Below are 15,952 nucleotides of genomic sequence, written 5' to 3' on the forward strand. Positions count from 1 at the left end.
TCCTTTCATTACTATAATTCAGACCATTAAAAAAGAAAAATGAGCTTTTTCAAAATGCCTAATTTAATACTTATTTAAATCAATTAAATATTTTATTTATTTAAAGTATAATTGTGAAATACACATGACATTTAATATATTTTATGTTTATTTTTAGTCCTTTGATGAATGCAAACAAATTATGTTAGAAAGAGGAAAACAATTTCTCAATCGACTTTTAGAGTCGAGAGGAAAAGTAGCCAGACAAGCAGCATCCTTCATAGTGGATGGTTGTGTAAGTATTATTAACTATTAGTATTAACTTTATTTATGAATCAATGAAAGTCTATGATCATTTTCTATGGTCACTAAGAAAATTATTTGAAAAATGAACACTGCTCTTGAAAAAACAAAAGAGTTATGTTTTGTTTTATGCATCTATTAATACTATAGATTAAAGATATAATATTATACTGTAATAGATTGGAAACTTTGTACATTTATCTAAGCATTTTGGAACTAATCGTAACCCTGTCCAGAGATAATGTAGAACTATTATGACCCTGGCCAGAGCCATGATGCTTGAGCAATGATTCGAACCTTCAATTATAGTGATGATGCGAATCTCAAGTTATCATCTTGTAGTATATATTGTTTATAATTATATAAATTGTATTATTTTAAAATTATAAAATTGTAATGTATTTAAAATATACATATATATGTATTTTAAATATATAATATATTCTACAACAGGACTTGCCAATAACAGGTCATAAATTCCCTTCTTAAACATTTTTCACTCTGTTGTAGTAAATGTCATTCTTTATAACTGCCTAGGTGGTGGAGTCCCGCTTTATCAACAAACATTTGGACATGCTCAAAATATTGTTGGTTAACAAATTATTTAAATTTCGGGGCCCATTCGGGTTATAAATTACTGTGGTAATAAAGATAGAGAGGGTTTCACTTGAGCCTCTGTTTCATGAGTCCGCAACACCACAGACCGCAGTTTTCCAGTATTCAATTTAAGGAGTTATATAAATTACTGTACTGTTATTATTTTTTTTAAATGATTATTTTTCAGAAAATACTTACCCATTCAAAGTCAAGAGTTGTGTTAAAAACTATGCTCGAAGCGGTCAATACTCACAAAAGATTTGAAGTATTTGTGAGTACATCATGTCCAGATAATTCTGGGTAAGTTTAATTGTAAGAGTTTTGTCTCATGTTTACTCGCAAGCAATTTTGTTTTCTGAATATTGTGTTGATAAATTGCAATTAAAACCAATGACAAGATAAATTTCCATCAAAAATTTGTTTAAAAGCACTACAATATCTTAATTAATGCCAACTGGTTTCACAATCTGTTCGTTTGCTGAGGCCCAATCAACTAATTAAATTTAATTAATTATGTAGTGATGTATTTGTTATATGCACGGCCTAAGCCAATTACAACATTTATAAGAAGAAACATATAAAAGAAACTGAACAAAAATAACATAAAACTAGGTATACAAACAAACAAACCAACGTGCCGTTTCATCGTAGGGGTAGGCAGAGAGGATACAGCGCCATATCACTCTGTCTTTGCATACAGACCTCGCTTCCTCTACATTCATACTTCTTCCCATGCACGCACGCCGATTATTACTACTCTTGACATGTCCATCTTCAAGTATTTGATGAACTTGATCATACCATGTCTTTCTCAGTCTTTCTCGTTTTCTGCATCCATCAACATTCGCATCGTTGATCCTTTTAGCCGTTCTTTCGCTGTCCATTTGCTCTACATGTCCAAACCTACGCAGCACCCCTTTTTTGATTCTGTCGATAATGCGTGTCTCAGCCTTAGATAGTTCATGGATCTCGACATTCGTGCACTTATCATACATCTTTTTACTATACATTCGCCTGAGGAATTGCATTTTGACAGCATTTAAGTATTTAAAAACACGATCAGCATTTAAGACTTCAAGCTTACCTATGCCAATGTACTCGTATCTTCATCCCACACTGTGTTAATGGCGAAGAAATCTAGGAGACGCCGGAAGAATTCTAGGTTGCGTGACGAATTGACTAATGTTGCTTACATAAAAACAAAAGTTGCTTCTAAGCAATTTTCTAAGATTTGATAAATAGCAGATTTTGATATCTAGTGACACTTCATTTTTGACATTTTGATATTTTCAGATTATTTTTACATGCTTCTATAGTATTGTAGTATTCTTGCTATAGTTTTTTGAGATAGACTTAAAATCTGCTTCTTCTTCTTCTCTCTTCTATTTATCATATTGTGCATTTTTATTATTTTAGAGAAGAAATGTGCAAGGAGTTGAGAGCAGGCGGAGTAGAGTGTACATTAATTCTGGATGCTTCCATTGGATATGTTATGGAACAGGTGGATATTGTGATGATAGGAGCTGAGGGAGTTGTAGAGAGTGGTGGCATTATTAATAAGGTAACAATATAAATTCATTACAATTCGTTATACATAAGTTTTTAGCCTTAATCCTGCTAAAGTTTTCATCAATGGCAGATCACACAGTGACGGCGCCAATACCACGGCATTAAAAAACAAGACAGAGAAATAATATCAGCTAATAATAAATTTGAGTAATAGTTTTGATTTAAGGTAATTTATAAACAAATTTATATTTTTATGGATCTTAGCTTTTTAATCTTTATTTTCTATTGCATATGTTCTGTAGCTAAATTATAAAAATAAAACTATTATTTTATTGGTTGGTTGCAAGAAATTACCATTTACAATAATCCCGCCAATGTACAAATAACATTATGTACAAAAAGTTAAATAAATAATAGCTTCTTGCTCTTCTAATAATTCTATCATTATTAATCAGCCTAACTGCTAGCAGTTAGGCTGATGCATGTACATCTATGCACTGTATTTGATATATTATATAAAATAAAAGCACTAACCTTGTGGTATAAATAAAAATATATAAAACAGTTTTGTTTTTAACCACTTATTTTTTATATTTTCTACCGACCAGTTTCAAAGCTACATAAACTTCATCAAGGTATAATTAACTAATGAATCGTATCCTATTTTATTACAATATTTGAGTTTGTCCAAATGTTCGTAGACAAAAGACTGGATTTCACACCCTCGGGAGTCATTAAGATTAACAAATTACAACAGGGATGGAGAATAATTGTAACATTCACCATTTTGCCTGTATTTGAACATCCATATTTCTTCAATTCTTCCATTTGTTGATTTTAGTGAAGTTAAAGAGCAAATGGAAGAATTGAAGAAATATGGATGTTCAAATATAGGCAAAATGGTGAATGTTACACAGTGTGTAAAGCCAATGACAGGCCATAAGCCCTGTAAATGCCTAGACTTCCATATCCCCTTATTTAAGGTATTCTCCATCCGTGTTGTAATTTGTATCCTATTTTATTTTCACAGTGTTTACTAAACATGAAATCGAAACATATGGAGCTAATAAGTCAAGTCTTTTTGTCACGTTGTTCTTCATGGGAAGTGTGAAGTGAGATGGATACGATCTTTAAAACATTATTCATAGTAATAATTGATTTCAACTTAATAATAGATTCAATTTTATTTTACTTTACAGATAGGAACATACACTACAGCCATGTGTGCCAAAGAACTTAAAAAGCCTGTTTATGTTCTAACTGAGAGCTTTAAATTTGCTAGACTTTACCCTCTGAACCAGAGAGATCTTCCTAATGAATTCAAGTACCTGTCCAGTACATTGGAGAAAGATTTTTCAAAGGAGCACCCTCTAGTGGACTACACACCTCCTGCGTACATTACCCTTCTATTTACTGATCTAGGAATACTTACACCTTCAGCTGTAAGTGATGAGCTAATCAAATTATATTTGTAACAGGAGAACAATGAACTATGGATTATTTCAATAAAACAAATTTTATTTTATCTTGTATTCATTGAAATGTTGGAATCTTAGACTGGTATTGTTAAAAGGAACTAAGACTATAACTAATATTTAGGATGTGAAATTATGGGTGTGTGTATGTGCCATAATCATCATACCCCTATCTGCGCACGATGGTGCATAAGGCACTAAACTAAAACACCAAATGCAGCGTACCTCAATCATATATTACACAAATGTGAGGGACAGTGAAATATTGCAGTGTTAAACCATCTTTAAAACAAATATTTATATTTCATGTCGACCCCATTAGAAACTTAACCAGGGATTACAAGTGCGGTAGACAAGTCATAAGTGTCACATTGTGGAACATTCACCATTCTGCCCATGTTTGAACTTCTGTTCCTCAAGTTTTCCATTTGGTGGCTTTTGTAAAGTAAAGGAGCCGAAACCTTTATTGATGTTAGTGAGATTCATCTGACAGAATTATTTCGTCTACCGGGTAAAACCTTAAAATACTTTTTAAATTTTTGCTTCTTTTCATACCAATTATTGTAATAATCATATTTTTTCCATTAGGACATCTTATTTAAGAAAGAAGTGAAAAGATACATTTATAATTCTTTTTTGTGTAGCACAATCAGTGCTTTTAATCAAAAAACTTTTATTTTTTTGTAATTTATATGTTATCCTAGAAAGATTAATAATTAAAAATAAAATAAACAAACTATTGCAAGACGTCACTCCCCATTATGTAAACAAGAATTGTTTTTTCTTTTACGTAATAGGAAACGTTAATGTTAATATACGTGTTTAATTAATAAGAAAATTGTATTTAGTAGTAATATTGTATACTCACTCATATTTGTTATACGAATAAAATAAAAATTTAAAAAAAGGATATACTCAAAATATTATTGATAAAAAATTTATAATTAGTCTTTATAATTTTCTAATATCTTGTCGTTGCGCCGGCAATATTTTTTGTTAAAAAAGCTTTCATTTTTTTTAATGTTTTTAATTCCTTATTAAATTATACAATTTTATTTCAACAAAATACCTATTTAAATATTTTTTCAAAATAAAGTCACCTAATTTTCCTTTTTGTTATCAATAAGAAAATATATTGGAGCACTAAGCTACTAAGATGGATTGAAGATTTCTTGAACAATTGTATCTTTCAAGTAAACATAGGCAACACCTTATCTACAGAACATAATGTACATAGCGGCGTTCCGCAAGGTTCAGTCTTGGCCCGATCCTCTTCGTTCTGTAGATCTCAAAACTTTCATAAAATCTCAGATGACACCTAACTGTCTGCAAACCCCCTTCTATACTCTGGACAACTGCTTCAGGATTTGAACCACATCAATGGATAAATGCTGAAAAATCTTCCATTCTTAACATAGGCAAAAACAACCCTATCATCAATAAGATCTCGGCGTAATCATATCAATGGGTTTAAAATGAGAAGCTCACATCACATCTATTGCCAAGAAAGCCAAGTCTGTAATTTACTTGATTAAAAAGGCATTCTGAAATATTACTCCAGATATTTCTTAAAATATACAAGACCTATGTAAGAGACCTTTATTGGAGTATGGATATCTACTTTAATAAATACATCGAGCTACTGGAAAAAGTCCAAAGATGTGCTACAAAAATCCCAAAACTACTGAAAAGGACGCCTTACCACGGTAGATTTGAAGCACTAGGACTTGCATCATAGGAAGAACGACGCAAGAGAGGGGACTTGATAGAAACTTATAAGATATTAAATAATTACTACGACTGCCCCCTGCATGAGATGTATCAATTAAATCCCAATATAAATATACAGGGTCATAACTAGAAGCTCTATCGTCCCCAATTCCACCTTAATCCCAAGAAAAACTTCCTTTCAATTTCAAAAACCGTTTGGATGCTTTTTTGAAGGAAGAAGAACGCAGACAAAAATCAGTACACAAGATATAGGTGCACCGGCAAAACCTGCCTGCCTATAATGAATAATAATAATAATAATGTAAAAATGTTCCTTCAAAAGGTACATTGTTTTATTGATCTCTTGAACAATTTTTAAATTGTTATTTAACAGATATTGCCTGCGCAACGATGCTTTGTATTATGTACATGTTATTTATAGATGCTCAAGTGCATTACAGTCTGTGTTTCTTTCGCCAAGTATCCCAGTTAGTCAATGCCAAATTTTACTTTAGGTACCTCTATTTTACTTTTCGAGTACCGAGAACCTTTCCGAGCCTAAGTGAAAAAAGTCTGCAAATTCCTGAGGGGGGTACCCCAGCTAAAATGCCATAGATAGGACTATAAAAAAAGGTTTTATGATTGTTATGGTAGTGTTTCTAAAGATGTTTCATAATATTTTGAATTTTCTTCAAAATTCATACATTTTTTCATTATATACTGTTGCGAGAGGATGCTATATGACATCTCGCTGTGTTGAATGTGTTAGCGGGGCGGTACATCGGGGAGTTGGGAGGGAGAATGCATGTAAAATGTAAAGCACCAAATCCGGTTTTTTGTGGTTATGGCTGGAAAAAAGCGACCAAATAGCAAAAAGCACACGTGTGAACTGACCAACATCAAAGATTATTTATTATATATATTATTATTATTATTATATTATATATATACACAAAGGAAAAGACTAACGTGAATTATTATTTAATGAATTCGATAGAAAAATATTTTAATGATTTTTATACATTTTTAACATTATGGGGGTAGGATTATGCACACATTGAAATCAATATGATGATCAACAAAAAAGTTATTGAAATGAATATGCTCCCGGGAGAACCTAGAAACACCCCTTAAGCCCGGATGAGTAGATATTAGTTCAGTATAAATGCAGTAGATATTCGTTTGGATATGGTAGTAATAAAAATCAATATTTGAACTTCAACTTTTTATACATATGCATTGAATTTTATTCATAAGTTACATTAGAAATACATACACAAATAAAGAATCATTCAGATCTAACAATCTAAAACATTTTATTACAATGTAAGTGTATCATTTGTACACAAATACTATGAAAATACTGTACACTTAAATATAAATGTAAATACATACATAATATTGAAAATATAAAAATGTATAAATGTTTTATATTGCATATTTCATAATATTTTTTAAATACCTATGTTCTAGTCGGAAGTATTAAATGTGTAGGTATTCGTGGAGTATACTATAAAATTATTTATAATTAAATAATAACATAAAAGATTTATTAAAACAATGGCAAATGGTTACAATTTTTTAAATGGCATTCGGAAGTTTCAAAGAATTTTTCAAAGATTTAAGATTAAGTTTTTATATTTTACATGTATGTAAAGAAAAAACAATAAAAAGATAGTTATATATACACAAGGAAAAGCATTGTTTTACATTATATTTGTGGAACCTGTCTCTATACAAGAAAGTAATATATTTTTCGATAAAATCACGGAATAAGTTTTCTAATTACTTTGATAATTTCACATGCATAATAATGTAAAGAAATATATATGGACAGAACTTTTAGATTACGAGATGTTTAAAAAAATAACTACAAATACCATATTTATACATCATTATTTTTATAACTTAACACAATCAAAATTTTATTTTAAAAAAAGGACTAACAAATCTCACTTTTGGCACAACTTTATTTTTTGTGTAAATTCATGAAATTGTGTAAAACTATTTTATGAGTTTAGATGGTATGTTTTCGCTAAAACATTTTGGGTAATATTGAATATCTCCTACCGCATGATTTTAAATTATAAAAATAAACCAGTAATATTGTCTCAATTTAAACTAAAATACTTGTCTAATACATTATTACATGCATTCTTAGTTGCTTTTTCTTTGTTTTTCAGATTTTTGACTTATTAAATTTTAGTGAGTTTAATCCGGGGCGTATAGTTACCTTCCACAGATGCATTCAGCATTCTGAAGAAGCGGTTACATCCAAGTATATTAAATCCACTAGGCTTATAGTGAGCAACGACTCTTAAATTTTATATGGACAATATGACACATTTAATATGAGCAGATTCATAGATGTCAACAAAGAATAGAAAGATTCTATTAATTAGCTGAAATCACCAATACAAGATGGTTTCAGTGAAGTGCATATTCCAAACATTCTTTGATTATTTTTGAGACTTCTTAGTAAGGATGTCATAAAAGTTGAACAATAAATTATAAAACATTTGGGATTTATGAACATAAAAAAACATATATTTAGATATCCCTAAATTTATGCATTCTGTTAAAATTATTTTTTCTCATGGAAGTTAATATGTTGGAATTACATACATATTTTTCATATAATATATTGTTTATAAAATCATACATTCTTAAAATAATGTATAAATAGATTCATAATAATTGTACTTTGGATTTCAGTTTAATATATGTGGTTAAAAAAATAATGAATCAAACAACAAAAAAACTATTGCATATTAGAAAATATAACTACTAATTGACTTAATAATATAAAATATTATAGGCACTTGATTTCTTATCTATGATTTACAATATCACTCTTTTACACTATAGTTAAAAGTTAATCTAGCACTATGTACAAGTCTGGATAAATGTTTTTTAAGGTGTTATGTATCACTATCATCGCATGTCATTAAATATGGTGTCGACAGTCGTGTAGATCTGGTCAAAGTGTGGCCTCAACTCCGGGTCATACTCCCAGCAGCGTATCATGAGTGAATACATCTCTTCGGGACAGCCCTCGGGAGCTGGCATTCTATAACCTGAAATTGGGTAAAAACATTTATATTTATGTAGAAGCCGGGGTAATTTCAGCAATCTATTGACTTTTTCAGCAATCTATTATTAAAATGAATTACATACATATATGTAACGAGTAACAGTATTAATGACCTTGTTATAATGCATGAGGTTTACATTTTTCGAGTAGATTTTTTTTCTGGCCATCCATATCTGAGTAATGTTAAAAAAGGAAAGGAATTCGGTTGTGGACTTTTATAGGAACTTCTCCGCATTTCTTATTGAAATAAGGCCATAGATGTGCTGTCTCCAGTGACTGCAACAGTCTTTAAGCAGAGGTGATTTAATTATTTAGGTTACATACTGCGAATGGCTTTTAAGAAGCTTAATCTGGCTTACGTACTTTACAAGGCATCAGATATTCTTTTCTTGGATGTCCACTACTAACAGTTTGTTGACTGCTTATGTCAGAAATGAAGTATACGAACTCAACTTAAGAGGATGCGCAAAATTTAGACTTCAAGACACACTATATACTATCTGTGGAGTGGACACGGTCTAAATAACAAGCTGAGAATGACATGACTTGATAACAGTAAAGTTGTCATTTTTTTCTTCTTCAATAATTGGTATGTGTACGTAAGAAGATACACATGTGATATTCAAAACCACAGTGGCAAACATTTTTTCTGTTCGTTTGAATTGCATCGTACATGATTATTTTTACTTTTTAAAATATTGTAGAATATATTTATTATTCTTACCTGTATCTATTTTTTCTCGTGCTTTGGAATTAGTTAAACCAGAGTATGGTGTGTCTCCTTTAGCAAAAATCTCCCACATTAGAATACCGTAACTCCAGACGTCACACAATGATGTGTATTTACCTAGAAAGAAATAAATTGTTTAACCACTAGCCCATTTTTTAAGCAAAGAGTATTTCTAAAGTGAAATAATGGTGAGGGATTTTGATATATTTGTTTTGTCCATAAATTAGTATCACCATATGTATCAATAAATTTACTTTGTAGATTTCGTACTAGTCATTGTAAACATATTAAATATTTACAATACGTCAAAGTCACTAAAATACAAAAAGTACCTAAATTAATGCATAATTCACACGAGGATGTGATAATGAACTGGAACATCGGTTTCAGTGTATATTATAACAACAAACGTTCAATATAACACGGTCTAAAAATTTTAATAAAAAAAATTTGAAGATTAATTTCACAATGGGTAACATTAATATAATTAAGAATAGTAATTTGTTATTTAACCTACAACCTTTGGAACGGTTTTTTAAGTATTTTGATGTCATGTTATATTTAAGAAAAAAATTGAAGCACAACAAGTTGTAAACATTTTAATTTTTTTGAAATCCCTAATTGATTTTTATACAAGGAAACCTATCTAGCATTGTTCTTTTTGTAGAGCACTTTTTTTACACGGTGCATTGTGGAACGTATTCCTCGTGTAAAAAGAGGTTCCAGGTACTGTTTTGTCCCAGCTTTGGACCAATGTGAACAGAAATTTAGATTTAACCAAGACATGGTCTTAAAGAAAGGCGGGCAAGCTATCTCTGCAGGACAATGGCTAACCCCACCACCGCAAGCGTCGTCATGTATCTATTTTTGCAGTATTCTTTGTTTAAACTGTGGTCATTCGCATTCAAGGGCGTTCATGGAGCTGGATAGGACAGTATTATTCTTTCTATTGTATTTTCTTTGTGTGAACTCTGTTTTAAGACAATATTATCTGTTTCAACATCATCATTCCTTTTCCGCACCTAATGGTGCATAGGGCACTGCACCGGTACACGGAAGGTAAGATGATCAGTCTTACGTTCAGGCACCATGAAATATTCTAGTGTAAAAACGGCCATTTAAATCAATATTTTCATATCACCTATGTCGGCAATCGAATCCGAGACCTTTTGCATGGTAGGAAAATTAGCTGTTTACCAACAGCATAATTATTTTGATATATTTAGGCATCGTAAAGGGGGTTTATGGACTTTTAAAACCTTTGTTACCTAAAGAAACCGATGAATAAACAAACCAATCACTACTTATTTACCATAGTTAAGAGCTTCAGGCGCTGTCCATTTAATTGGAATTTGTTTCATACCCCCAGAAACTATATATTCTTCCTCTTCCCTCGACATACCAAAGTCAGAAATCTTGACTATGTGGTCTTTACCTGGAAGAAAACAAACAAATAAATATATTATGTAAAGTAATAAACAGTTTATACCATCTTTCTTTGCTATTTACATAACTGAAATACATGGCAACATATTTAAGACTTACCAACTAAGCAGTTTCTAGCGGCAAGGTCTCTATGGATGCAGTTTTTGCTTTCCAAATATCTCATTCCTGCCGCAGCATCACGGCACATGCCGAGGAGTTGTTTCTGGCTCAAGTTGCCAGCGGGCTTCCTCAAGAATGTAAGCAAAGATCCACCTGTTGAACACATCATTATTTATAAAACAGACTTTAAAGTTAAAGCTTGCACAGTTTTTCAAAATCAATGATAATACTTATTTTTTAACGAAAAGGACTACTTGAGGGGGTTAAAAGCAAAACCGCCACTGTCCATGAATACTGTTTTTGGGAATACCAACAAAACCAGCAGCAAAAATACTATTTCTTTTAAGTTCAATGCGCAACTTTAAGGAAAAGACAATTCATTTTAAGTTAAATCTGCACATTGAACGTAAAAGAAATGGTCTTTTGGCTACTGGTTTTGTTGGCATTTCCAAAAACAGTGATCATGGACAGAGGCGGTTTTGCCTTTAACCCTCTCATTTTCAAATGAAAATAAGCAAAGATTTGTATAAAACTAGTATTGAAAACACCAAAGTAATACCTTGAAGAAAAAAGCTGTTTTGAAAAAAATTTATGGTCTTCAAAAAATCAAACTGTCATGTTCTAAAACCGGTTTTATGATTTTACACAAAATAAATTGAATAAGTAGTATTCTTTCTTAAAGATTGTTTTAAATACACATTGTTTAACACATTTATATTCTGACACTGCTATTTTTTTTTACAAATAAAAGACCCTTGTCAACAAAACAATTAGACTACTCATTAAGACAATAACATAAAGATATCGCACCAGAAGTACATTTTGGGATGTATAAATTGGCCATTTTGCAGGAGAGCAAAAACAATCATTTAAAAAATTATCAATGCTTGTAACTAAATGCATATTGATATTATAATTCCATGCATTTTTGGTGGTATTTGCTTATTTAACTGTTGAAATATTAAAAGAACACTGTAACATCATAATTACTTCAGTGTTCTTCTCGATATTTCACTTAACTGATTAAAAATAATTCTTAAGTTTGTGGTATATCTTGCCCAAAAAAATCGTAGAGATACGTGAGTATTCTTCTAAGAAAGAGAAAAGAACTGAAAACTGCCAAATTTAGACTTACGACCGTGCACTTCTGGGGGTGCGATATTTTTTAATCATAAAATTTTAATCAGTCCTATTTTGAGTACATGTGTTAAAGTATGAGTTAAACATGAGTTAAAGTATTTAGCAAATATTTAGAAAAATAGAATGAGTGATTAACTATTTTTTGTTTACATACCTGAGACTAATTCCATAACAATCATGATAGGCTGTTTCTGGACGCAGATTCCAATCAGCCTCACGATATTGGGGTGGTCATACTGTTTCAGGATTCTACCTTCCTGGAGGAATGTTCTCTTCTGCTCATCAGGTAATGTCATCCTGCAAGTCTTCACTGCTACTTCTTGTTTGGAACTCTTTAGCTGAGCTTTGTATACATCGCCAAAGTTTCCCTGATGAAATATAAAAAAATGTAAAATAATGCATCTCAAAAACATAAACTAACATGTAAATAATAATATGGTATTAAAATAATAATGGTATTAACATTATAAAAGAATAAACCACGTGCATGAGTAGGTAAATGAATGACAATATTATCTAGGAAATAATGCAAATCACTTTGTAGAGGTGAGTAAAAAGAAAATTAAATGTAAGTTGTATTCCACATTTGAAGTGTTGCAGTTGGTAATTTTGTCAATATCAGAAAACTTTAATAATTTTCTAAATGACTTTTTTTAAATATTTGATTTGTTAATTAGTTAAAAAAAAAAAAAGTATGCACCATTTTATGCAGATTTAATGCTGCAAAACAGTATGAATTATTAAAATATTCGATTTTTTAATGATGAAGTTCAGTGATTTTTTATTTTTTTTACTTGTTAAGAGACAATTCAACTAAGACTATTAGACTAACTCTTCCGACTTTCTCCAAGAGCACCACATCGTCATTATTGAGTTCCCATCTCTCTCTCGCTACTGCTTTTCTGAGAACTGCACCAGACCTTCCTGTTACGGCCAGTCCACTGTTTTGCTGATACAGTATTAACTCTTTTACAGAGGGGAAGGCAGGGCCCTCAAACCTAAAGTGACCCTGTAAAGAAAACGCAAGCATGATTTTAATTCTTTTAAAGTATACAAACATGGTTATGATTCCAAAACCGTTCAACATTCTTACCCTTATGGACATAATATTATATTCACAAAATTAAATTGATTTACTATAAAAAAAGTAAACAATTAATCACCCTTAGATATTTTGAATTCCTATTGGTTTATAAATACATTTAATCTGTCTTTTGTTTTGTATTTAAAATAAGGTACAATGAACTGCCAGAAAACATATATTTAAATCCAAATGACAATCATTACAACATCATTATCATCTCGCTTTAACCGTACCTGATGAATCATAGGGCGCTGCATTGGTATACAAAAAGTAGTGTAACTTTATCATCATTTACATGAAAGTAAGGTGATCAGTCTTATGCTTCAGGTGCCAGTCTAAGTACAGTGAAATATTTCAGGTAACAAACACCTTATAAATGAATATTTCATGTCGACCCTCACAGGAAACGAACCCAGGATCTCAAGCAAGGCAGGCGAATGCCCCAACCACTGAACTACGAGGCCGACTTTCCTCACTCGAAAACACGAGTCCAGGATTCTGGTTCTATTTCACACATAGTACTATATTCTTTATATGCCTGGACACAACAATTTACCAACACAGTGCCCTAAACACATCTGGTGGAAATAAGAAATAAAGATAAAAAGGTATGGTAATTTCATGGTAGGATAACCTTTTTTAATAATTTACCTCTGGTGTAGTTTGTACAATAAAGTGTTTATGTCCTCCCCAGCAAACGGAAAGAACCGTTTGGCATTCATCATTCCTTGTTGTTTCTCTGACTAGAAAATCTCCATCAACTCTCAAGAGCCGTACAACTTCTTCTCGTGGCAATACTCCGTGGAACCATTCTTCATCCACCAGAGGTCGTGTTGAGGGCTGTAACTGTAGATGAACAGACATTTTGTAGGAAGAAGCATTTTTACCAACTCATGACGACTGATAATCTATGCGTATCTAAAAAGGTTGTTTTATGGCTTTTATTTCATTTGTATAATCATTCTACACCAATAAGTAACGGCAAATTTGCAACATTGTATTTGTAAACCAGTAAATACACAATTATAGCAGTTGTCAAAAATGTTTGATCAATTTTCTTTTATCACTGTTAATATTTTGAAAATAAATGTTAACTAATATAAGTTATGGTATGCAGTTTAAAAAATTGCTGAACGAACACTTCTGTTACGTCAAAAAAATGAAGAGTTTAAAAGAAAGAACGAGTTTATATAAAAAACATCTGGATAATTGTTTATGCGGTTTGTTTTGCTGATTTATCAACATACGTAATTTCCGTATTGTACAGAATGAGAAGACTTATATAAATAACAATACACACTTCACTGTATATTTCTTTAAGCTTCTTTTTCTTTCGCGGTGTGATGACAGGTGGCAAGTGATTGGTATATATAGGGTCCTCCGTCTCACTAAACATGAAATCTGTCTACTGTTAAATATTGAACAATAATATATGCAGAGCGCAGAAGTGTAAAGAGCTTTGACAGAACTGAATGTAAACTTGCTCGGAAAAATGCTGCTGATACTTTCATCCAAGTTCAGTTTACATTAAACGGCCAATGAAATATCGGTTGAAAGTGCGTGGAGCTGAAATCTTGGCAGAGCTGCATCCAAACGTCACATTTTGTAATTCGAAAACAAACTGATGTAATTGTCACTGGACCCCACACACTAAAATGATCCTTATGCAATGAAGATGCTATAAATAAATTAGCAGGTCAACTCTCTCTCACAAACTGATGCGAGAAACTAAAGTTTTGGAGGTATAAAAATAGATGAAGTGGGCTAGATGCTTTTATTTATAAATTTTCGAAGTTCAATGTGACGTGTTTCCTGCTTAGTTTTTAACAAAAAATGTGTTTTAATGTGACAAGATGCCTTGGTACGCAATTCATTTCGCAATCTAGAAGAAGAAGCATTACAAAAATCCCACAGTGAAGTTTTAAAAATATCGCTTTTGAATGAGGATATTTTTTATTTGCAACTATTATAACAATTGAAAATTGGATATCAATAAAATTAAACTAATTAATTTTAGCTTAAATATAATAAAGTGAATGCAATAAGTAATAAAGTGAAAATAATCGTAAAAAATATGTAAATAATAAAAAAAAATATTTGGTAATAAAATATTCATAAACAAAACAGCAAAAATGTATTGTGAAGTGTACGTGCTAAAGTTTGGTATTTTTTGCTTTTTAATAAAGAAAACAGTTTAGAGTTTAGGTATACACAATATATAGATATTATCAAATGGGTATTTACCACTGAATAGTCAGTGGTAAACACCCATTTGATTTTTTCAATGGTTTTGGATATAAATATCTACATATGTAAAAAATAAAGGTCTGAAAACTCAGTTTAAAGTTTTGTAATTTAAAATACAAAAAAAAGCCTTTGTAACTTACATACATAATACAAATACATCAATTAATAAAAAAAAATCATGTAAACTAAAAAAGTTTATGTATACTGAAAAATTATTTTAAGATCACAAACACCATAAACCACATGCATCAAATATATTAATTTATAAATAATTGTTAAAGTTAGAGATAAGATTTTTAAAAGGTTGTTACAAATTTTTATATAATATGACAGCCAAAAACAGGACAAGAAATTTTAAAAGCTTTTCAAATAACATGGTAATACATACGAAATCTTCCAAGTTTTGGAGAAATATGTGATTTGCTTGTCATTAAAGAAAAAGCAAGTGCAGTGTCAAATCAGCCAGTTGTTGCATGCTCGCATTAGTTGACGGACTCACCACACTGTAACTAGAGTCGCCACCATCGCTACTATTAGTA

The 15,952-nt window shown here is 31.0% G+C and overlaps 2 protein-coding genes across 3 annotated transcripts in view; one reads left to right on the top strand and one right to left on the bottom strand.

The window, feature by feature from the left end:
• The first annotated feature begins 163 nt into the window (after positions 1-163).
• eIF2Balpha (eukaryotic translation initiation factor 2B subunit alpha) lies at positions 164-3,913 on the top strand. Its single transcript, XM_088231260.1, has 4 exons — positions 164-274; positions 1,067-1,179; positions 2,296-2,440; positions 3,588-3,913. The coding sequence occupies exons 1-4, from the start codon at positions 182-184 to the stop codon at positions 3,861-3,863; spliced, it is 627 nt and encodes a 208-aa protein (XP_088087386.1). The 5' UTR covers positions 164-181; the 3' UTR covers positions 3,864-3,913.
• Positions 3,914-6,783: 2,870 nt separating this feature from the next.
• FER (tyrosine-protein kinase Fer) overlaps positions 6,784-15,952 on the bottom strand; it is a 182,668-nt gene continuing 173,499 nt past the window's right edge. For both annotated transcript variants that reach the window (XM_088231259.1, XM_088231258.1), the window contains 7 exons: positions 13,818-14,012; positions 12,915-13,091; positions 12,237-12,450; positions 10,943-11,095; positions 10,710-10,832; positions 9,392-9,514; positions 6,784-8,650 (listed from right to left, as the gene is read on the bottom strand). In XM_088231259.1, the coding sequence (XP_088087385.1) occupies positions 8,508-8,650; positions 9,392-9,514; positions 10,710-10,832; positions 10,943-11,095; positions 12,237-12,450; positions 12,915-13,091; positions 13,818-14,012 (1,128 nt within the window). In that variant the 3' untranslated portion in view covers positions 6,784-8,507. The remainder of the gene's footprint in view (positions 8,651-9,391; positions 9,515-10,709; positions 10,833-10,942; positions 11,096-12,236; positions 12,451-12,914; positions 13,092-13,817; positions 14,013-15,952) is intronic.

The sequence above is a fragment of the Micrasema longulum genome, unplaced genomic scaffold (genome assembly GCF_059751315.1).
Source record: "Micrasema longulum isolate JH-2025_06_02 unplaced genomic scaffold, ASM5975131v1 h1tg000863l, whole genome shotgun sequence".
Classification (NCBI taxonomy): domain Eukaryota; kingdom Metazoa; phylum Arthropoda; class Insecta; order Trichoptera; family Brachycentridae; genus Micrasema; species Micrasema longulum.

What these genes read in the sequence shown, in the direction of transcription:
- eIF2Balpha (XM_088231260.1), top strand. Translation starts at nt 182, where the DNA reads ATGTTAGAAAGAGGAAAACAATTTCTCAATCGACTTTTAGAGTCGAGA. An exon ending in CCTTCATAGTGGATGGTTGT is followed by an intron (nt 275 to 1,066) that starts GTAAGTATTATT and finishes ATTATTTTTCAG; the next exon opens with AAAATACTTACCCATTCAAA. An exon ending in GTGGTGGCATTATTAATAAG is followed by an intron (nt 2,441 to 3,587) that starts GTAACAATATAA and finishes TTTACTTTACAG; the next exon opens with ATAGGAACATACACTACAGC.